This window comes from Opisthorchis viverrini (assembly GCF_000715545.1).
Source record: "Opisthorchis viverrini unplaced genomic scaffold opera_v5_73, whole genome shotgun sequence".
NCBI classification, from domain to species: domain Eukaryota; kingdom Metazoa; phylum Platyhelminthes; class Trematoda; order Opisthorchiida; family Opisthorchiidae; genus Opisthorchis; species Opisthorchis viverrini.
Window position 1 is genome coordinate 185,020 of NW_008751729.1, and position 24,819 is coordinate 209,838.

At 45.5% G+C, this 24,819-nt stretch overlaps 1 protein-coding gene across 1 annotated transcript; it reads right to left on the reverse strand.

Moving 5' to 3' along the window:
* Nucleotides 1-303: 303 nt before the first annotated feature.
* Nucleotides 304-18,650, reverse strand: T265_13509 (hypothetical protein; the record flags this gene model as incomplete). The annotated part of the gene is given in 13 exon segments (XM_009169185.1): nt 304-851; nt 2,907-3,221; nt 3,916-4,008; nt 5,415-5,528; nt 7,157-7,586; nt 11,989-12,401; nt 13,946-14,062; nt 14,110-14,242; nt 17,455-17,598; nt 17,637-17,843; nt 17,853-18,085; nt 18,135-18,304; nt 18,530-18,650. Coding segments are annotated over 13 exon segments (2,802 nt in total).
* Nucleotides 18,651-24,819: the final 6,169 nt, after the last annotated feature.

The following is a 24,819-nucleotide window of genomic DNA, read 5'->3' on the forward strand; positions in this document are numbered from 1 at the left end:
CAGTGCCTAACTGCCATGCCACATGAAGGAAGCACGAGGGCTGGGATACTGCCAGGTTGCACAAGCCTAGTCAGGGGAAGTCGAGAGGCAGGGGTTGGGTTCGAACCATGGACCTTCTGGTCAGTAAATTCACGCTTTGGGCCATCCGTCGCTGAAGTCAATATATGCTTATTAAACATGGTATCACAACCTATTTCGATGTTTGTTTATTCATGCGACATTCTAACTCAATGAGCGCTCGCGAATAATAAGAAAGAAACCAATCGTTGGAACTCATTCCGACCTCCTAACAAACGGCTCTCTCGGCAGATCAAAACGCATTTACTGATCGAATGGAAAGACCCAAGTAACAAAGGTAACATCAAGGAAGAAAACAATGGACAGAGTCAATCAGAGTAAAGTAATTAATCCAGCGAATGACGAAGAAATTCTGGTTTTGCTGTGACCCGCTCTGAATGTTAAGCCGGGTCTGAAATTGGACGGAAATTGTTCATTCAAAGCAAGCACTTTGAAGACTAGGATACTAGCTCCCACTTGAGCTAGTCAGGAATTTCACGTAGAGACAGTACCAGTTCAGCCTCCTCTGGTGTCATTGAAAATACCCCGAGTTCGATCAGGGGACCAAGAGGGTTGTTATCTGCCTGTGTACCTGACATACGCTCTCGCAGATTATTACGTAACAACTCCGCAGATCCACGTAACAAGTTCAACAAGATAATAGCGTCACGTGACTGTGGGAAGCAGGATTCCGGGCGATCCGTGTACAAGGCGAACAGGGGAAATAGGCAGTGTGTCAAGTCGAATCGCAGCTGCGCCGCCCCAGCAGGACTGAATCGGTTGACAAGGATCAGCTGTAAAAACACGAGAAAACGTTATTGGCCTGTTCAGGGTAGCACGTTTCAGAGAGACCCGGGTTTCATTCATTAGAGCACGCTGATAATCTTCGAGAGCAGGAAAATTATAGTATAAGAGATCACTGGTCCTGTTCCGAGAGAGTTCAACAATCAACCATGGGTCTGTTGCACCAGTAACGTGATATTCAAGGGGCTTCTAATAGGACTAAAAGTGAACAGATTAGATTACTATTTCTCCTATTGAGGGAGTCTGCTAAAAAGTCCAACTACCAGACTACGGGATTTGGAGATAGGGAGGAATCGGTGAAACTTTCGAACTCCCTCCAAAGTAAGAGGACAGCAACCTTCTCCCAGTTGCTCAGGTACTTGAAACCTCAACCCTCCACCGGGTCTATGGTCATGAGATGAATGAATGTTTAGTTTGCAGATTGAGTTTATTAGTGCACAGGTGATGATAGCCATAATACAAATCAGAAGGTGAATGTGCACTAATAAAAGCTTTTAGTATTTCTGCGACACGTATAAAAAAATACAATGTGAAATGGGAGCAAGTCAAAAAGGGAACTTATCGGATGCGAGAATCCCTTGGTGGAAGTCCGGACGGCGGGAACGTGTTTTTCTCCGCAGTTAGACTGCTACACGTACTCCATGGTTGTCCGTGGACTTGTGGATAGGTTCCCTGCGCGCGCGCGAGTCTGTGTGTCTTGACTGGGTTTGGTTTCTCTTTATGTAGGTCCCAGTGCGTAAACGTGGGCGCGTCGTCACATGATTGGTCGCTACGCTGACTAGGCGGTGCAGACAAAAGTTCTTTCCAAGTGCTACCCGTCATACATCAAACTAGCGCTTGGTTAGGAAAACTGGCAAGGATCCCGGAAACTATATCTGCTTGGTGGGCCATAGGCAGTGTGAAACCAGAGGTGGTGCCTAGAAATTTCGATCCAGCTTCACAAAGTTACTGGGGCTAAAAATCGCCCGTCAGTGGCGGAAAGGTTGACGGACATATCCTCTTATCAACAAATCGATAAGGATCAGTCAGAAAATAGACTGACCTGATGGCACACTAACTTGGGCCAATGCATGTCGTCGCAAAAACCGGTTTCTAAACTTCGAACGAAGTATTAGTTTTAATGGGACGCGGTTATGGAACTGGCACCGTTGGAGGACTACCGATCCCAAGATAAGTGCTATTGTAGATTGATGACTGACCATTTCAGTACTACTAAAACATTGCGTGGCCCAATGGGTCGCTTTTGGTCAATGCTAGGAATCATCAGTCCCGCTCAAGGCAAATTCTATGGAGCCCTGGTCGCAGTGTAGCAGTAAGTCATGAGACTTCCGGACATGAATAAGATGCTCGTTTCACCAAGGTATCACCTACGGCGAGCCGACGTACTTAATAAGGGATAACGGGTCTCTTGTTTTTCCTACGGACTTCGTTCTTGAATGAAATTGAAAATAAGCTTTGAGGTAGTAATAACAAAATCGTAACGCGACTGATCGTGTCAACTAATTTCCGGATTCCAGAACGGATATTATTAAGGGTCATTTAATTGAAATCAGTCCCAAATAGGTGCCGTTGTAGCATGTAACCGATCACCGTGTAGTCAGCGAAACCAGTGACCAATGTGCTAAACCGTGCAGAGCTAAGGTCACTTCGAGCAGGTGCACAAAAAGTAACACCGGACTGCTACTTAGCGGAACTAATTACTCTTTGACAACAATACAAAATCATCGACAGCCCACTAGTGATATGATCATTCTTGGAGCTCATCAGGTGGGCACCATCCCAGGTTTACATCAGCTCTATGTTCTAGTTGAACCCACATTGTAAGCAGCTCGCTAACTCAGCTGCAAACTAAGCTGGTGTTAGACAGAGACGCAACTGAATCTTCCGGTTATTGATATGTTTCTTTTGATCAAGCTATAGCATATCTTAAAATCTGAGTAAGCTAGGTGAAATTAGACACTGACGGAGGAAGTAACAGCTTTTGTCATGCAAAACCGAAACACAGATAAGTGCAGAAAAAGAATGTACGTATAATCTGAACTTACTTTGTGATAAAGCAGATTATCCATCTCACCAGCGATTCGTCGCCAAGCACGAGCAAACAGTCTGGGATGCAACGACTTGCACAGAAAAAATAATTGGTCACGCAAACAGATTAGCAGCACCGAAGCTGTTCCGGACAACTCAAGTGAGATCGTATCCACGTGAATACCACCGGTTACGGCCGACGCACTACCAGGCCGGAGCCAATAATCATTCGCGCTTGTGTAACCTTGGGCTTTGTGGCAAATCTCGCGCATCACTGATTGCACAGTTTCTTCAAGCATCTCGTCTATGGTGGACTGATAAAAGTTCAGAGCCTTTAGAAAGAAAATATGAGAAGAGTACACAGGAGTGCTTGATAGGTTATACAGGCTGCAGTCGATCCTCCCTGCAGAAGAGAAACCGTTGGTGTGAATTTCCTAAAACTACGTACATCAAGTGAGTTGTGTCGAATCAAAAAGCAAAAGCATCACCATCGATTTTAAATCAAACCACACATTACTGTCTATTGGATGAGAGCAGATAGCTTGTAATTTGAGCCTACGTATGCCGGTGATAAGATTGCGGTATATTGGTAGGAATGCAAGCGTCATCCGAAAGGTTAACATGGATAGACTTAGTCCTATCACAAAAGGGGACTTGGTGTGCAGCACAAGAAAAACAGCGTTCGCTGAGATAGGCGTTATAAGACTGATAAGAACCGAAGTAGTGAAAAAGTCAGGTCGCCCGGGCCTTCTTGTTCCTCCTGGTTGATCAGCCGGTATATACTGAACCCGTACATCCAAAATTCGGTTGCGGGGTCTACGAAAGGAACCCTCAACAGAGCGAATTATGTCAGGACGTCCAGTGCCAGGAAAGCCTGTATTTCCTATACAGGAACATTATTAGCGTAGTTATTAAGATGTATTTTTGGTAGCTGGCAAAACTAAACGAAAAAGGTCGGAGAATCAAAAACACGTTCCATTTAACCGTACTTATTTTGGCTGAGGGATTATTGATCGAAAACAATACCTGATGAAAAACGCCACCATGAAGAACGCCAAGAGGGGCCTTAGGACAACCTGTCGAGGATTCGTGTTCCAAGGCTGGATTGTCATCCAGTGACTGAAACCAAGAGAAGAGAAAAACATGAGCTTAAAACCTGAGCAGGGAACAGAACAGTGAGTTAACACAATAATATCGGACTAGTGTATTTAATCACCTAGCAACAAAACAGGAAGGTACGATTGACCTGCGTAGGGCAACTCAGACTTCAACGTAATCCCGCGCCAACCAAAGCATTTACAGTCGGCACCAGATATTTACTTGCAGTCTGGGGAAATGTACCACTATCTCCTTCAGGCTTGGTCCGACTCTGGGCTCGAAAGTTGGCGTTCCATCGGAGTCCGATAGAACATCCATAAGCGACCAGTTGATCTCTTGCCAAAACGGTGCACATGTTCCTTCATGCTAATTATCAACTGATCGTCGACATCCCTACTGATTTCTTCATCCAAGAAAAATAGCACGATCGAAAAGAGAAATCAGCGGACGGCAGGACAACAGTAAAGTCGAAAGAGTTGCGCACGTTCCAATTCCACCAGAGAAAGATCCAGTGTATGCATTCGTCGATTAAAGGATCATTCGTCGCGTTAACTGCCTGTGAGGCACTGAACACATTGGTAAGACATTCGGGTAGTTATGGACGCTGGCGAGTACATGTCCACCCTAATGGACTCAGGAATCCAGAACTGTAAATCTAGAGAGTGGTTTTACGAATCACTCAACAGGAAGAGGTCCCCAAGAAGATCGAGTAGCTTCCTTCGTAGTAATTTTTATACCAGAGCACGCCTTTATTAGACGTGTCTGAAAATGTTGCTATCCGTCTATCCAATTGCACGTTACCCTATACTGAAGATTACAACACCATTTCATTTACACCATAATCGACAGCAACCTGAAAGGCTTTGACTCACAGATCATCCCGATAGGTGACTTCAAAGGAATCTGTCAAAATGTTATTTGGTAGAAGTTCACCAAAGTTCCTGCGTTTGGAAGTTAGTCTGATATAAACAGTAAGTGGAGGATGATCAGAGGCTATAAAGTCCACCAGTGACGAACCCCCATCTAGGATTTCGTCCAGTAGACGTTGACCCTAGAATCTGGATTATGCACTTGTCTTGTTTAGCAGTATCTGGTATGTGGTCTGAGAAACCCACTGAGCTGAAAACTTAACTCCTATGCTTTCTATAGAAGAAAATGTTAGTAGCTCACGTAGCGCAGCTGGTCTTTTGCCGAGCTGGGCAATTTGATTGCGAACGTTTCATCACCAATCGTGGTGGCATCATCTGTGCGTTGTTAGAGAGTGTAGTGGTGCGTAGCGATGGGTCGATGGTTGTGCACAACTCCTATTTGGACGGGGAACCAGGAAGAACCAACAGTTTGATGTCATCCCCCCATATGAGGGAATCTCACAAAATCTAATCTAATCTTTGCACATGAATATGTATACCGAACAATAAGAAACACACCTTGGATTCTGGAATCACGGGTCGCGCGCCATCCAAGCCAAGATCAGTCATCCAAGGATCTGGTTGCCGTAAAAATGCACGAAGGGAACTGTCCTCCCAGAAGGTGACATAGTACTACAAAAAATAGTTTCATCGGGAAGGAAGCAAGTGACTTTAGTGTACATTATCAGCCAATCACAAAAGTGAAAAAAAGCTAAACCGTTCACGTGTGGAGACCTTTCAGTACACATCTTAGATGCAATCTCAGGGAACAATGCTGGGTGCATATCCAAGACCTAGAAATCTGATATATTTAGGCACTTTAAGGTCATGTAAGGAAGCATTTAGTGCATTTTCACAAAAATGGAATTCTGGATTTCTTTTGCATGTAATAGTACCCTAGAAATGTGGACACTACTGATTCAAGACATCGAAAAGATAGCTGGAGTGCGACTTCATACTTGAGCTGATAGCCAGTAGGAATATTTCGAGTAGGCTATAATTATTCAACTAAAATATCATAAACAACAAGTGTCGTGCAATAGGGCGTGAAGAACCGACAGAATCAACATGACCTGATTCATAGTTGTTCTAATGGACGCTCATTTCTCAAATGTAACTCAAAGCTTCACGAAAATATGATAAAGAAATAGGTAGAAGTTCTGGTGACATCGGGGGAAGTATCCCACCCTTTCTTCCGAGAAGAACAGTGTTACAAAGTAACCGATTTAAACCTTCCATATAAAGCTGAACAACAACCGAAGGCTTGTTTGCCATATGGAATCTTGCTGCGAAAACGATTTTTTTAGTACGTCAATGGCAAACAGCTCGGGTGTCTGGCAACTCTGCTATTCATCAACCATTGTGGTTGAGTTCATTCAGATACTTTAATGCCGAAAATCATGTAGTGTATTCCTTGGTTTCCTGTTTCTGTAAGGTTAAGTGCCTTTTAATTGAGTTAGGATCACCAACCCAAGCCTCCTGATTCCACTAATTCGACATCCTAACCAAAGAGGATGTGCCGGCGCTTGGGCCACAGCTAGTTCATTGTGATGCGTGATTACTCGAGACAGCCTACCTAAAGACACTTCGATAATTAATTTGTGAGTAGATTAGTAGAATGTATGCTCACATCACTCTACTTAGAACGGTTGTCCTCCTGTCCTGGCAGAATCATTCTGGCGAGTCCGCACTTCAATAGTTGACAATACGGGATTATCTGCTTGTGATTAAAGGTGGACAAGGATCCAAGCACTCGAATTTATACAAGAGGTTTGAACGTTGAAGAAGCACTGTAAGGATCGAAAATATGCAGCTAACGAAGTAGGCCACTGTGCGGAGAAGTTTGCACTTTCCCTCAAAGTAATCAGGCTAAGAAGCCAGCATTCCAAATAAAGTAGTGAACGCATGATATCTGGGTACAAATGAGCAATTAATTCACTAATACGACCTTTCACTTTTCCAAAAGCTAAATGATGACTCTGTTTTTGTGGTCGGCGGTTGTCAGACAATCCCTCCTTGAGTGCTTTTTGTCCGGCATCATGGATCTGTCCAGATGGGCTACCGTACCGTGATACGCGCCACCATATTCAGACATCTGGTTGGAATGCAGCTCAAAAAATAGAGAACGGTCCAGAGAGCATAGAAGGTACCAAAAGGTTCACCCTATGAAGAGCTGCAACTGAAGTACCTGAGACTTTCACTAAAAATGCATAAAACTGAAAGGTTTCGAAGTGAAACACAAAAACATCTGGGATAAATACCGGATCGTTGGCTGATTCCAACAGTGCGTCTCGAGTGTAAGTAAGAGCATTCAAAACAGCGATCCACCGTGTCGTCTGGCCCCGCTGTTTCGTATCACCGAACCAGGAAAACATGTGCGACGTACGCGCTGGTGAACCAGTGGACGCTGTCTGTGGTCCTAGGAAGCCAAACAGTCGTCTATGAGTGCTCATTCCGGCGTTTGTGTCGGATGGTACGTCACCCTTGATGCCTGAAACACGGTGAGGATTGTCCGTACCGGTTCCTGATGTTCCAGTTGAGTGTGCAAATTCTTCGAGTTTGTTATGAAACATATAGATCAAGTTCATTTGAACTCTGAGGAAGCGAGAACGAGCCAACTTATCGTGTAGTTGACGACCTCGTAAACCAACAGCATGAAGCAGGGCGATGAAATCTTCGGCACACTGCGGCCTTGATTGGTTGGCGGGGGGGATTCAGGTTGAAAAGAAGGAATACTGGTACCCCATCGTGGTAAAAACAGATAACGATGAGTTGTCTGAAGTTTAGCATTATTTGCCCATTAGCTAAATGGACTAACTAATTAATTTATGAAACTCTGTACTACGCCAAACCATTCAATGATCGACGAACCCCTACTTTATCGAGGTTGGATAAGCGATTATATGAATACCATATGCTACGGCCGCCTATGCCAGACAACCTGTGCAGACGACGACCCGATGTTGGATGCCGTAGGTAGCCTGGTGGCCACCACTCTACTCTACCCTGCTTGACACTATTATATTACCGAATAATGCGTGGCAAACGACGATATACCAAGACAGACGGCAGTTGTGAACAATGAAAGCACACGCGACGCCAAACAGGCCCTACCCTCGTAGCTAGTGGACGTCATACCGATAAAATCTATTTCCCATTGATTCAGTATTACACAGAATGAGCGGAAGCTTCTGAGATACGGCCCTGTCTAGGCTTGGGCAACCTGGCAGTATCCCAGACCTCGTGCTTCCTCCGGGTGGCATGGCAGCTAGGCACCAAAAGGTTGTTACAGCTGAACGTCTCTTCTCTGAGATACGGACAGGTTATCATCAGTTGCATGTCAACAGGTGAAATACATCACCAGAAGGAACGTCGGGGCTGCGGAATGATGGGAACATGAGTACGACAGTTGCAGATGCGTGCTGTAGCACGACGTGTGTAGTACGTTGAGGGAAGATAAAAGGGTGTAAGATGTAAGGATGTAAGCATGACGGGCGAAGATGTTTTGCACATCAAGCGTGAAATTTCGCAAAATGATGGATGACCACCGTCAGTATACTTGACATATTGTCGCACACATTTGGTGACAATGTAAACATCAGTGCATTTTCCGAAAGATGGCACGAAAAGTTCGGTTTTACGAAGTCTGGTGTTGCAAGACAAGGACTCAGAGCATTTGTGAAACTGGTTAAATGCGCCTCTGACTGATTGACGAAGGGACTAAAAGACCAGGGGTGTGAGGCTACACGCATTAAAAGACACACATTTCACCACAATGGACTGAAAAGCGACAGACCGCTGTAATATGGGTTCATAGCTGATCGAGGGCTTCAAGTCTCGCATCCTTATCAAATTTTCTTACGTTTAGCAAAATACTGTGCGCCAGCTCCTCATAAAGCCACTCCGATGTACTTCAATATTTTGTCTGGACTTCAAAATACAGGAAAAATTATAAATTCAAGATGAGCGGCAAGAAACTGCATGCTAGGCTCGGACTGTACGAATTCCCCGTAAAGCTGTCGCATATAGGAGCTCCAAAATTCAAATTCGTTTTTATGACTCAAAATTAACTTGTGACAGGGCATTATTCTAGTACGCATGCTTTAAGCCCCTTAAAGAAAATGAAATATCAAACATACGGACAACGGAATACGTCTGAGATAATTTTGAGGGTAGTTGATACTGCGATGTGATAAGAAAAATTCAGAACTCAAAGGTTTAAAGACAGTGACCACGATTCAGTCCGGTGGACTGAGTGCACAAATGCAGTACCAATCGGGCGCAGCATGTCTCCCACTCGGTTCTCGGGTAATTATGGTAGTAGTAGGTTATCGAGGATAGTAATCTCCTAGTGTATACTACTGATGAACCATGCAAGTAGCTTACGGTCTGATATCCCAACTCCGCCCCCGCATCCGATGGAAGGTGAAGTTTATTACAGAAATTATGAAACCGCTTTGGGGTATTCGGTTACTGTTGTATGACAGACAATGAACGTCCACGAAAGTTCAAAAGGACGCATGAGAGTGTTCACTTTTCAATAATTCTGTGCAGATGAGATGTTTACATTCATATCCAATGGCTTGTAACTGTTTGGTTCGTGTTTGCTATTGAATAACGGCTCGGCGAAAGGCTTTCCTCCTTTCAGTGGTATCTGACGTTCTGTTCCTTATATAACACGACTCGTCCCTATCCCAACTCGCCCCCGCATCCGATGGAAGGTGAAGTTTATTACAGAAATTATGAAACCGCTTTGGGGTATTCGGTTACTGTTGTATGACAGACAATGAACGTCCACGAAAGTTCAAAAGGACGCATGAGAGTGTTCACTTTTCAATAATTCTGTGCAGATGAGATGTTTACATTCATATCCAATGGCTTGTAACTGTTTGGTTCGTGTTTGCTATTGAATAACGGCTCGGCGAAAGGCTTTCCTCCTTTCAGTGGTATCTGACGTTCTGTTCCTTATATAACACGACTCGTCCCACTAGCTAGTGCTCCGGCCCAAGCCCTCACAGGGCGACTACTGTACTCTTGCCTTCCACTTTATTTCCGGAGGTGGTGAACTTTACAATTTACGTAGGAAATACGCTGTTTTGGGGATTGTACATCTCGCTGTCTTGTGAATAGGGCAACGTTAGACATGTGTTGGTGCCTTAAGCTCCATAGATCACAGCTGTGGGGTAATGGGGTACAAGGCTTGTGGCTTTCTGGTGTGGCCTCGGTCATGTCAAATCTCGCATTGTGGCTAACGGGGATGGTCAAACTAGCGGGAACGGTAAAGTAACTACATGCTTGCTCGTTTTAGTTATCGACTAGTTCAGCTATAGCACCCTTTTGGTGCCTAATCGCATGCTACCAGGAGAAGGCACGAGGAATGATATACTGCCAGGTTGCCCAAGCCTAGACAGGGAAAGTCGAGGCGGAGGCCGGATTCGAACCACGGACCTTCCGGTAACTAAATTAGCAGTCTAACCACTGAGCCATCTCGCCCCCCAAGTTATCAACTGAATGATGATGAGTCTGCTCGAGGTTTGCATGTGCCAGGAAACAGTAATGGTTGTATTGTTTTATGGCTACGATACATGGTATGAGGGACCTTCAGATTTCTGGTTGGCAATTTCTCATTGTTATCGCTAGTATTGATTGGTGTCAGCAAATCAGAAGACGAGTGTTTGGTTGCGTAGCATGATCTTCACTCGTGGAGAACATCCAGTACGTTCAACAGCGGTGGTACAGCCGTGTGCTACGCGTGCCTAATCGTCGTCTATCGAAAGGGTTACTGCTCCCAATGACTCTCTTAGGACGGCGCAAACTGCGAGGTGAACGTGTGACATGGATGTGAAGTTTTGGCGTTGTTAATGCGGTCCACCACTCAGGATGGGGTCCGTGTGACAGTTTCTGAGTTTGGCTGAGGATGTTGAGAGGCGACGACTAGCCGCAGTGGCCTGCTTTCGTGGTCTCAGTCTCCGTCCAGACTTCCTGACTGTGCGCTGGGAGGTGTAGGCAGTTCATAATCCTTGCGGCAGATTAGCAAGAGGTTCCCACCTAATCCCTTCCATTTCACTTTAATATTTTGAATAAAAATGAATGAGCTCTATGGTTGTACGATAGTGTAGCACACGTTCAACGTTGGCTCCAGTGACGTGGGCTGCAGACAGCCTGCAGACCAAGACATTCAGAACAGCGAATTGTCTATTCACCACGACGATCGTCAGTTTTGGTGGGCCTCAGGAGCAGAAGGAGCTCCATTTCTGTTGGCATCGAAGTGCGTGTCCAAACCATGGAGGTCGACGTTGCTGAACAACTTACCCGAGTTGAGCGACACCAAAGCGTAAACGGCTGGTGTTTTTATTCGATAAAAATACTGCTACAATAAATACTAACACTAGTCTACAATCAGCTTACACCTGTTGTGTTCCTCTGAACTATATTCACACAACCCTAATGAAGTTTACTCTGGCTTTATTTGGAGTACACTGTCGTCGATCAGTGAAACTTAGGAGGGGGAGTGACTGCATGATACACCAGACGCACGCACGATGCAAAATCTGACAGGGGAGTTCACTGCATATCTGATCTTTTTATATCATTTCTTTCTGAAATAAGTACAGGAAAGCCTTCATAATGTAGATAGTTCCAATCATCCAGTTGCAGCCTTCTTTTGGACTGGTTATACAGCAAAAGTAATGCGCGGTTGTTCAAGCCCGCACAGGAAATTGCATATTAGCCTCTGGGTCGTCCCTGTGTCGGTTAGGGTAAGCCGGTTCAAGAAACCTACGAGAAGAGCACGAAATTCCCAACTTCACAACAAATACGCTGCCTGTAAACATATCTACCACCCATGCCACCCTACGTGGTATCATTGTGGTATCATTACAGTATCGTGTTGAATGCAAAAAACAAAGGTGACAAGACCATCAACTAGTGCTTCTAGCCTTTTAAAAAGTACGTGCCTAGAAAGAAAGCTGTGCCCCATTGTCAGTATACGGCAGTAATTCAAGAAAATGACCATAGGTCAGCCGCTGTACCAACCTTCAGGAGACATAATGGGGACAAGTCCCATCAAATAGAATAGTTATAGGAAACTTACCGCACATCACCATCACCAACTACGCTCCAGGCTGTTGAGGAATTCAGCAAAGAGTCTAGGCGAACAAGTGCGAGTCGCCGTTCTACTGAAAGCCAGAGAGCAAACACAACCGGCAAGCAGAGAATATCTGTGGGGCGCGGCTGACCAGACGGATATGCCAACTGAGTTAAACGGGCGTCTGTCTGGAGGATGATATCGACCAGGTGACCGAACCATTCCAAGTTGTCAACTAGGGGCCCCGAGGGAGTCTTGGTGCTTTGAGTAGATTGTGCGGAAGATACCTGTATAGCCTTGGTCCAATTGTCAGTTAACTCGAATTCAGTTGTGTAGCGAGCTTCTAATTTGTCTGTTATGCCCAAATCGTACTGGAGCTTGTCCAGTAGTAGTACAACCAACCCACGAATAAATTGAGTCTGTCCATGAGGAAACAAGATGAATGGATGCACAAAACTTTGAAAAGTGATCACAACAGATTTGGAATGACATTGTCAGCCCAACAGGACAACTGGACAGATGACCCTGTCCGTCGTAGCAAACGTCAAGTGCTCTGCTCCAAAGACCGCGAACTTTTGAAGAGACTATTTAGGTGGTAGAGCGCCGTTGTTAGACGTACAGTTCAACCTGGATCAGGATGTAAGCCTATAATCTGAAAGAGGATCACTAGGAACTTCGAATGACAACACAGCCTGAAACAAAACCCGAGAAGCATTTAAGACCACAGTCCAACCATGCAAAAGGGACTACCACTCAGGAGGGCGAGCAATCGCCTTCGTTGAACGGTTAGCTTTTAGATCGGGGAGGGGGCAATATTCGCTACTAATGTGGACCGACAGATGACCCGTGAACAAGGGTATGAAAATGAAGGCGATTGATATTTGAAGCGGTCTGCGGCGTGTACAATGCATTCGACGGTGCGTTTTCGAAAACGCCTGCGCCAGTTTGAGCACTGCGCGAGTTGGGATTTCCGTTTAGTGACTCCTTGAAACCGCTCACAGTGAGTCATGAAAGTGCATGGCTCAACTACTGTGGGCCTGACGCTCAATGATGCCGTGCAGAGCATTGGTGTGCAAAGCCGCACCAAAAGCACGTTGTACTTAAGTCGCTATCTAGTCAACATTCTCTTCAGTTTTCGAAAGTTTGACTCCTCTGGAGATGCTTAGTTTAAGTTACAAGTTCGTCGCCATCACACGCTATAGTCGGTCGCCGCGACGTTGGTTCATGCGCCTTAATAGCCGAAGGAACTATCCAGGGGTGCTTGTGTGGCACAGCAGACTCTTGAGCCATGTTGAACACTGGGTGTACATTTGTCAATGAAGTAATCTAATCCTTCGAGCTGGAGAGGCACTACATACATGGCAGGTTGTTAGTAAAAATGGGCTGTTCTGATGATCACCTACCAAGTATCATTTCCAACTATGTTCAGGCAACATGGCAGCGACACAACGCCACCATGGATCCCGAAATCGTATCATCAACTAGGTTGCTTTATGTCCCATGAACCAAAACGAAGCCAACACATCGTGTAACATACAATTTATGCTGATAGTGTAAACGTAGATCGTTGAACAATAATTTTTACTATACGATGCCCTGGAGTTCGGTGGTGCTCAAACATCTTTTAAATTGGAAAAAAGTTCGGGAACCTCACAAACTTCGCACCACTATCTGCATGAATTGCAGGTGTTTAACTGGGTTTCAGTGGTCGTGGGTACTAAGCTACGCTGCATGATTGCAAAATGTAGATTACGATTGAAAGTTGTGGTCAACGAGGACGGATAACAGTGGGTCCGACTTCCGCTATCGGGATGCCCAAACCATCAAGAAATGCCCACAACAAAATGACATCTATGAAGAACTCGAATCGTTAGATTCTTATATCGGATCATTCAATTTGAAAATAATGGTGCGGAAGTGTGAACAGTGCAAAAAGAGGGGGGTTAAAATATCTGGTACTTACCCGGATCCTTTCGCCGCTATTTTGTTCTAACAACGTCAAAAAGTCACGATCCACAATTGTCAATACATAGTCATTGTGACGGATCCACTGAAGAATCTGGGTCATGTACCATTCTGGCTAGAGTTGAATGTGTGTAGTTTATGGTGGAAAAAAGGTGAGCTAACCTTATCTAGACGATTGGTCTTTCGAGATCCAGTAAAGTGGTAGCGAAATCGCTTCTCCAAGGAGTGTAAAATTATGTGCATTGGAAGCGAAACTATGTCAGCCAGGGGTTTATTCAATAAAATATTCAAGTGGCTGTTTATTTAGATGTCAAGGTCAAACAGAAATACTGTTCAAGCATGTAGCAGGCGGTGCCAACCAAACATTTAATTCTCCAAGCATGCCACAATCAATGTACACAAAAGCGAGACCGAGTATAAATATGTCATCCATTGGAAATTAAAAAAAAAGCACAGGAAATGCGTTTCAATCCGTATAATTCATTTATCGACCGTAAACCATGTACCAGGGGGTATGTTCGCCCCAGCTGTTACAGTTTAGGTCACCGAAAAATAGGAAAACATGGGGCATAGTCACATACTAAAGGTAATGAAGGAACCAGTTAGCTGGTGTTGACTGGTTGGTTGGAGAAACGGAAAACAGGACAGCTACGAATTAATGGCGTTGGCTTTGATGTAGGAGCTCCACTGACAGACGTGTCTGTCAGTGTCACCGCCTACTGATGAGTTGAGTCCCGGAGTCTCTATCCAGGGATAACAGTTATCAACCCTTCTGAGTTTGCCGAATAGGGCTTTATTAGTTCGTCGCCAAGTCAAAGACTGTGCGTCACTCGATCACTTCCACTCAGCAAGGGACTGGGTGAAAAGAGTACTGTGAGATGGGCGGTCCACCAGCATATGAAGTACATGTTCCAACAAAACGTCACCTAATCAGCGTGAGTAGCTTAACTGCGGGAGTGCCTTTTCCCAGAAACCATCTCGCGTACGTCGGCGTTGCTTCCACCATGCCTGGTCAATGCTTCGAAGAAACCGATGGACAAATGCCCAAAATAGTGACAAAGCAACTCGAATGCTGCGCCTACATGGCGCGCAACGTTCTCCATCTCTTTTCGATACTTGAAATTGAAGCACCCAATTTCACGCTCAGACCCAGTTCCCTAGATGAAGGTTGGAGTGTTTCATGATTTGTTCCCGCAAAATCAATTTGCCCTCTGGTTGGGCTTTTGACCAGAAGCTTCCTAGTTATCTCCTGTCTAGCTTTGGAAGCCATGGGGTCATTTCTGTACGGAAGCGGTGAACCTGTGTTGCACTGTCGAGTATGACAGATACCTCAAATTTGTTGGTGTCAACTTCGCACGAAGTGACGCATAACAGGGATTCCGTGGGCGGATAGGACAGGCAGTTTAGTTTAGCTACACCTTCCCAGAGTGCACTCAATAGGCAGACACTCTCCAAGTTAGCCAATATAAACCAACCATTCAATGTTGCGATTTATATATGGAACCCTTATGACGTTTATTTAATCCCATAATGTCTGCAGTTAACTCAAGACATGGAAGAAATACTTTCAGTAGCTATATGACGTACACCGAATGATTTCCTGTTCAAGTCGACTAGAAATTCTATTTTCGTCCGAGGACTGTAAATGCCAAAGCTGTACTGACAAACAGTGCAAGATGCTTTACGCTTTAGTCATGTGATTACAATATCGCGTGGTGTGAGCGATTATTTGAACGGAACACATGACTTCATTTTCAAAAGCGCTTTCTTGGTTCTGGGTCGCTTGAACAGATGCACCAACCTCTTGTAAATCCACAAATCTCCCACCTGCCAACAGCCAAATAAAAAATATCAAACTGCATGTCCAGCCTTTATAGTTCACTGGAATACACAGGAAGTGGCAGAACCAGTGATGTGCCGACAGGGACATAGTTTACCATTTGGTTGACGATCTTCTAGTTAATAGGACTGGTTACAAGCCCAAAGGACATTTTTAACACGTTCCGAGTACAAGAAGACGTTTACCATAGGAGAACTGCGAGGTAGCAGAATCCATAGGCCAGTCTGGCGATCAGTCAGCTGCATGCGTATGTGTTTACTGCTGGGCTGTCACTAGTCACAGTGTGCTTTGGACAGGTCAGATTTTTTACAGAAAACTCTGAAAACCCCAACTGTCAAGAGGGCACATTTGGCTGTGTTCGAAAGGGAGCGGGAGAACCATCAGCATCTCATAGGTGAATAAAGGTGAATTCGTATCTGTAGAGTTCACACCAGATTCGTGACGCATCCTGCTGATCGACAACATTAACGTGGTAAGCCACTGGATAGTAAATTACCAACATCGAATGTGTAACAATTCTGTGCTTATCCCAGGAGGTAACCGTGAGGCAAAAGAGGCATTCAATAAGACGGAAACCCGGGATAACATGTTTTTGATTATCAGGCAAGACAGAACGCTTGTCGTATTACGAAAAAAATCCCCTCAGTCCGAACATATTGGTATGGAGTCATTAGCCAAAAAATTGCACACAAAAAATTGTCACTGTACCCTGACGAACTTTATTCGGATATTTGCACAGAAACATTTCATGAACGACTTATAAGAAAGCAACACGAACAGTATGTATTTAGTGCATATCCACGGCACATCTGATCAGACTGGAGCAGCCCACTACATAAGCGAATGATTCAAATGTAGCAAACAGATTAGCAGTCAGTTTGCGGTAAAAAAAAGCCGCACGAGGGGCGATGGGAGGAATTAGTATGATAAGTCATTAGGATATATAAAACATGGAAAGCGACAAGTAAATGACATTTTTGCGAAACTATCAGAGCAAACAGAAAGTCGCAAGCAAACGGGTGATAAAGAAAAACAACCTCAGACCTTACTACCCAATAAGGATACTGTTCAACATTACGCATAAATACAAGTGAATGTATACAAACGTCCCAATACTTAACGATTTTTCCTCGAATAGGATTATGAATTTGTATGGTTAATGATCATTCACCTATCCATGAAGTGACCAACTCAAAAACGCAAAAGGACGCATTCGACTTTCCCCGAATTAGTAATGAAAGAGAGCGAGGTGAATGTCTATGAATGCCCATAAATCATAGGCAGTCAAATTAGTTCAACAGATGATATAATCAGGAATTGAAAGAGTTGGTTATAAAATCGGTGTGTAGGGCTTTCACACCAGTTTACACAGGTGGCGAATATTACAGTTGGAACGTATTGGTTGAGTATATTATTACCCAACCCATTGACGTCAAAGAGAACGAACAGTGACTTGGTTCGAAACGAGTGAATGGATCGCACATCAGAGTTGCTTCAAAAAGCCATAAAGACCGTGTTGGTTGAGGTGACAGGGTTACAGGAAACCATGAGAGGATTTTTCAACTCGAAATCCCATAGCAACGTGTGAGGCTATCTACTTGCGTCGCTAGTAGCTGATAACCTACGCGCATTTATTAGTGAAAAGTTCATATCGACTAAAAGGATACGTAGGCTCCACGGAAGCAAGTTGTTGAAAGAATTCCGCAAAGCTTTTCAACTGTTCGTCTGTCCATTTTTCGGCATTTTCTTTCTCAAACACAGGGGCAGGATTTACAGGGAAACCCATATCTTCGAGAAGCTGTTCGAAAGACCTAACATAGTGTGAAAAATTCGACACCAAGGTACTTACCTCACCAAAAACTTCAAGTTGTTAAGACAATTCTGGTGGGACGCAGTTTCATTCATAAGCGTAGATATGCAACGGGAATCTTGAGTGGCTTCGTTGTGAATAAAAGCCAAGTACTGCTTTAATCCGTCTGTTAGTAACTCGTTGTCGTTCAACAATCGAGCAGCATCTATTACCGAACTTAAAAGCACTGATGCATTGCGTCTTAGACTGGCTTACTCATAGTATGCAACGTATTTTTGAAGTTCGCTAAAACGTGCCAGTCGTGCGGTTTCTTCATATTCTATTATAGCGGGCTTGGCACACTGATACAAATCTTGAGCAGTAGGTACCAGCTCAAGGTATTTTTGTTCCACAGCTTCTGTTGCCTTTAAGAATTCAGTGATCCGGTCAATTAGCGATACTGTCGATCGATAGAGTCGTGATAAATCAGAACCGTCGGAAAGCAAAGCCTTACAAAATAGTCAGGAAGTAAAGAAATGCCCAAACCAACTAGCTTACAATGGATCTCAATTCCTGTATCTTTTTACCGTACTGTGTTAAAGCCTTAGTAAGTTTCTGCTCAACACGTCCAGGAGCTTTGGTTAGTTCATTCAGCTGTTCCGTGTATTTGTCAGCCAAGTCACCCATGAAGTTGGCCCAAATACGGGGGTGTGAAGGAGGTAAGGGTGCTGCAATAAATGGAGAGCCATAATAATTAGAAGTAACAGTATGGGGATAATCCAACAAGAAAGAGTTGGGGGTGAGCTATCCGAAAATGATACATTAGGATCATCAAGCCTGAGGTAGTGCGACAAGAGGTAAAAAAGTGAACACTCGCTTGTGCCATCTAAGAATGCCATCATTATTATAAGCTGTAAAAGCTGCGTACTTGTCGTACAGTGGTTATAAAAAACGCCCAGGTTGCCCAAGCCTAGACAGGGGAAGTCGAGAGGCAGAGGTCGGGTTCGAATCACGGACCTTCCGGTCAGTAAATTCACACTCTAACCACTTGGGCCATCTCGTCTGAGTGTTCATAGTTACAAGGGGCCGACTGCTATGCAATGTGGTCAGTGACTCAGCATTTAGCAAGATCATTCGGGATCTCAGCCGTCCGATCCACGTCCAAGGTGCATGCGTGAACACCAAGAAAGGGCTGGTGGATGCTTGCGGCGATAGTCTGCACAACAGCGTTGACGGTCGCGGCTTACGAGATTTGGCCGCTTCGCCTCTGTCGAACCGATGGCTTGTAATTCCAGAGCGAGTGTTTCCTAGGATATTTATCCGCGGTATCCAGCTCTGACGCAACAGGCTTAGAACGAAAGTTAGAAGAGCCCAGTGTGGTCATGGTGGCCAGACGATCTTCTGTTGTGGAAACCGTTGCCAACCCGAGTTTGTTGCATATTATACAGTCCTGTTGGATCACGTATGATGCTAGATGTGCTCGTTGCAAGAAGTTGCAAGGAAACTCACGAAACGTTTCCGTTGCCTGAGATACACCATCTCCGAGGAGTTGAGAGCACGTACTTCGACGAATTTCGTCAAGCTTGACTTAATTGCTGTTTAGGAGCACCAAGCAACTGTGGATGCGAAATGACTCTGTGGAATGAGAAGCAGAAGTATGGTGTTGGTTGAATGTTCCCGTGTCATAATCTCAACCCTACATGTAATGGATTGTGGTGTCAACTTTTCGGTCCACCAACCGACGATAATTTCTTATCGATGGATCTGCTTTCCTCAGTACGCCAAGGCTGTTATTGGATTGGGACTTCCTAAGACCACAGTCAGTGACTTCCGGTGGAGCTTTACAGATCCATCGGATTTGACGTACAGCACCCTGAGGATGGACAAGCATTTATGGGGAACACCTCTGCTTCACAGGCACTGCTAGTGACTAAGAGTCCACAAAGTCAAGGACAGCTTGCTGGTCGCTGAAAGCAGCGTTTCTGTTCCAGAATCTGTCAGAGGGTGAAATGTGATCGATGCATCCTCCTGCGGGACGGAACCAAGCTTGGTTTTCGCGGATCTGTTTCACTGTATTCAGTCAACCTTCGAAGGATGAGCCTAGAGGGCACCTTCGATGCCGCGGTGGTTTTCACACAGCGTTCGCGTACCCTTTTTAAAGGTACATATAACTATCGACGTGCTCTATTCTTCAGGCACTTGCTCTTGGCTCAATATCGAATAAACCCAGCTGAATGGGTCATCGCCTTCTTCGAAGAGGTTTGGATACGGACTGTCCAGTCCTGGTGCCTTCTCATGTTTCAGTATGGATACCTCGTAGTTGACTTTTTCCAACTGGCGATTAAGGTTTATATTCCACTGGCCCTTACGAACTAACTCCACAGGCTGTGTTCCAGGAGACCAGCTAAACTGTTTTTTGAAGTGTTCGGCCCATCTTTTCAGTAGACTTTTTTGAGGGTGAGTTAGGGAACTGCTTTTTTATTTTTTGTTTCACTGACCGTTGCCTTCCTATGGTATCAACCGGTATAAGGGACGGCTGTTCCCTCAACAAATGCCTTCTCCATTTCCAGAGCTTACAATGTCCACTAGAGATCTCTGGTATGCTTGACATAGGCCAGTACTAGGTCCCCTCCCTCACCCACTCTTTTCTCTTCACTGTAGGGCTTTTAATACATATATATATATATAACTAGATGAACCTTATGGGTGCACGGCAGTGAAGCATCAGTGCCAACACTGATGTTGCTGTCTTTGATGATGATGATGACCAGAGATCTCGGTCTTTCCTTAGGCTGTTCACTATTTGGCGTTTGGAGGATGTGCGTGCGCCGTCGTATTCGTTGCTTGCTGGCACGGATTTCTCAGCATCAATCAGGTCTAACGATCTCGACAATATTCGCTTAATCAAATCGGAGGAGTCGGACAGACAGTAGTGAACGCCGCTAGCATAGCTCCTTTCACATTTTGCCATGCTTCATCCACGTGCTCACTACCAACACAGTATTGGTTTATTGTAGAGAGTTGTTGGGCTAGTTCAGATCTATGCTGTTGAGCTATAGTAGTTCTCCGAAAATGCTGCATGCTTCTTGCTGGCTTGCGAAAGCCTGAGGTGAAACGAACTGTCAAGCGTGCACGCGCCGTGCAGACTGGAATCCAGTTGTGTATCCCAAAACGAATGGCAATCTTGAATCGTGACTCTTCACCGGTGGCTGATGGCCACGTGACCTAATTGCGCCCACGGTTGACTTGCAGCTGATGGCTGCCAGATTACGCGATGCGAACGCTTATGCTGAAGGTTCGTGCTAGTCAGAAACAGTTTGTAATTAGCACACAACTGGAGGCACTCTCCGTTGTCTGTGCGACCAGCATCGACTCCAAATCGACCACCCGGACGACAGACTTCTGCATTCATACCGCCCACAATAATCACCATGTCAGTGCTTCTTGCTCGACGAATAAGCCTGGATAGCTGTTAATAGAAAGTATGCTTCTCAGCACCAGAGCTGCAGTCCGTTGGGGCATAAGCTGACACTAGAAACAGGCACCGCTCGTTGTGTCGGAAGGAGTTGAGCTTGATTGGACTGGATAACCGGACGGCACAAAGATGGCTCTGCAATCCAGCAAAGCGCGTTCAGCTCTGGGGCTGAGTGCAATTCCCACTCCATATGTTCCACGAGACATTGCTTTTGGATCACCGGACACAGTTGGAGTATTGTGAAAGAGTTGAGTCATTCCTGGGCGTTTTGACATGCGTAATGACGCTCGGGTCTTGTATGCGTCTTTCGGGGAAATAGCACACATCAATTTTAAAGGAGTATATGGTCTCGGCAAGCATTGTCTGTTTGCCGATTTGACATACAGTACTGACGCTAAAAGCATCTATATAAGAAGGATCTCGTGGATTTGGCAAGGTGTTATTTTGTTCATTGTTAATGGGTAGCGGGGTGCATGAGGCCCACTGGTCAGAGAGCTGTCAATCAAATAACCTAGCTACGCTTGCTTGTGTGGTGAGAAAGGGTGGGAGAGGGACATCGGTAGACGATTAACCACGCGGGCAAATGATACTTCCCCGTTGCTCAGGAAGAAAGAGGGGGTTTCGTTGAGGTACCCCACCTTGATCCTTTGACCCAAAACTCTTATCCACAAGACATAGGGAGGGTATAAGGTTTTTCCGGGGATCCTGCCACCAACCTGTGACTCAAAAGCCTGACCCGCGATGCAGCGGGCAATAGGGTTTTTTTCGGGGACCCAACCGGTTACTCATCTGTTCGGCTACAGGGAGTTAGCCTAACCCGAGGCGTAGGGAGTAAGGTCCAAACGTCTTCTGGCGCGGCTGCGCACGGGTGTCTTTTGAGCAGCGCCAAACTATGGTTTTCAAAGTGTTTCGACCATATTGAACAATTCAGTGGCAGTCATGGTAATCCGTTGAGTGAATGAAGTGCACATTCTTTGGGACTAACCTTTTCTAAGCCGTCCTTCCTCCGGGGAAAGCAGCACTGCTGCCTCCATTAATATGAACGTGCTGGTCTCCTGGAGGAAACACCTTACTACCTTCACACCATAACCCTAGACTGCCTCGTAACACGATTACTAGTACTGTGGGGTCTGATTGCTTCGCTTTGGCCTTCCTGACATGGTTGACCTTGTAAAACAAGTTCCAGCCAATATAATCCGCGGGATCATTGCAGCACTCAAGCCCGACCACCACGTTAAGCCCGACCACCACGTTAAGTGGCAGATTTATGTCGAGACAGATGCTTTTTACAAGACGGCAATCTTTCAACACATTTCGCAGAGAGTTCGGTGTTGTCAAAGCCAAGCATATTCTTCTTTAATGGTAGTGGTTTCTACGGATGTGCTTGCAAAGCACGCAAATCTCACACAGTGAAGACTACACAAGGCACAAGTTGAGATCTATAGGTCCCATGACATATGCCCGTAAAAGTGAATACTGGTGGAATCAGGAATTCTTATTAAATGGTAGTAGTTTACGGGCGCAGGGGGGACCCATAGACGAACGCCTTACATGAGAAGGTCGAACAGAACAGTGATGAAAAACAAACCCCCATTCGGTCGTAAGACCCTTTGGGTGCCTAACTGCTGCGATCACCGACTCCCTCAGTTGTTTGGTATAGTCACCTTTTCCAAAATGCAAAAAAAAAACGCTGACTGAGGATCTCACCTCCATCTGTGACCAGTACGAGTGGGAGGTCATCCGGACCTGAAGCTCGGTTGCGCTTGAGAGAACATACGCAGTCATAAACCTCCGAGACCGTAATGGGGTCCACATTAACCGTTCAGGATTCTACGTCGATTATGGCCTCCAGATGAGTGGCAGCAGGCGATTACGAAAACTATTGTTAGAAGTATTCGGCCCAACAGTCGAAGAATTCTTGTTTACTCAAGATGGCCATTCCATTTCGATCCTTGAGGGTTTCGCTCACAGATAGTTTCCGGCGACTGGTTGCGCGGATCATTCGGGCATTACCGAATCGTTGGCCCCCTTCTAAATCCCTGGCTTTCTGTGTCCACAACATTTCACGCTCGGCTCGCACGCTCACTCTCACTTGAAGTCTAATAATTCGTCACTTCAAGTTATGTTCATGATCGCCTGGGATATTTCTCCCAATTTTAAGCAGTGCAACCGTTCGGTCTGATATCCAATGCTTCAGCGAGCCTGATGGTGCCGTGCCACAGGCGAATGGGTGGCAGTCTTGTCCCAGCAGTGAACAGGGGTCGGTTTGGGCACTTCAATCAATCGACCAACTTTTAGCTGCAGCACACTTGTGAAACCCAACTGCCGCACCACCCAAAAGTGACACTGGGGCTGAGATACTGCTAGACTGCCCAACCCTAGACAAGAGCGGTTGANCTTCCGGTGGTAAAGTCCGCGCTTAAACTATGAGATGTCTTGAGCTCAGTTGGACACTTCAAAGGCTTGCCATTAATGCCGGATCTCAAGACGGATGCTGTAATGGATGAACATTCCCGGATCGCAGCTTAGCATGGTTTGCATAGTAAGAACAGTCGGACAGAAGAAGGACCTGCGGAAACCAACCACACCCTGCTGGTTCACTGTCGATTTTCACGTTGCTGTCCCCGCTGGAACCACAAATGCAATAGGTACACTCGAAGCGGCCACAAAGAATGCTGAATGTACATCTTCCGGGGTTGGCGAAACTATTGGTTTGACGAAAGAACGCACTCAGGGGCCGTGGCAGCTACGTTTGAGATGAACTCACCCGGTCAACGGAAATTCGCCAGGATGCAGCAATGATACACCAGCTAACATCTTAATTGATACACTTTCTGGCCCTGTACTGATCTTGCAACGAACCTGGAATGTGATTGGAAAGGCATCTCTCAAACACATAAACTGTACCTTTCTTAACATATTTGGTGGAGACCTGAAATTAACTGGGGAGCTAAACTGCTCCGTTAGGTTCAGTTGGGTTTGATGCGGTTGTGCTTTCTGCCTTATTAACCACATAGATCTCGACCTCCTGGCCCTGGATAGGACTGGATAGCCTTTACACTCGCAGAAACTTTTGATCGCTGTTCGCAACAAGGCGACGGCGGATGGCTCACGTGGGAACACCGTGCCTTGACAATTTCGTGGTAGTCACGGCTACAGCCACACCGGAGACCAATCTAGACGTAAGCGATACGGCGGCTTTCCCGCTTGTGGAGTCCAACCCTGGAGGCCCTCGCAATTTGGCCTGTTTTTTCCAAATCCTGAAAAAAGCTCATGATGTTTCGCCGCTATACATATTGATACGCATGATAGAGGCTTTCGCTCAGACTTCCGGGTCGGGAACTAGGTACTAGATTCAACGTGAATAACTACGAACAAGAAAGCACTAACCAGCCGGAATGAGAAAAACTGTTGCCTAATAAAGTGTACGACCTGCGCTTAAAAATCTCTTTACCGTTTCCCCATCGGGTGTTAGTTGGGTCAACAGTTGCTCAAACCTTGTTAAAACGTGATATAAACACTAGGTCTCCCGTGGACAACGATACTTCAGATGGAAGTGATCAAGCAACGCAGGACGCGTTTCATAATCAAAATAATGTTGACGAAATCCTCGCTGGACACACGACCAAAAACTTTGTGGATCCAAATCCCGCTGCGCGGGTCCGATTCTCTCCTTCCCGGTGTGGTCTACCGTAGACCGTCGAGTCCACTTGAAGATGACCAATTCCTCATACAAACACTTCAGCAACTCTCCTCCAACTACCACTT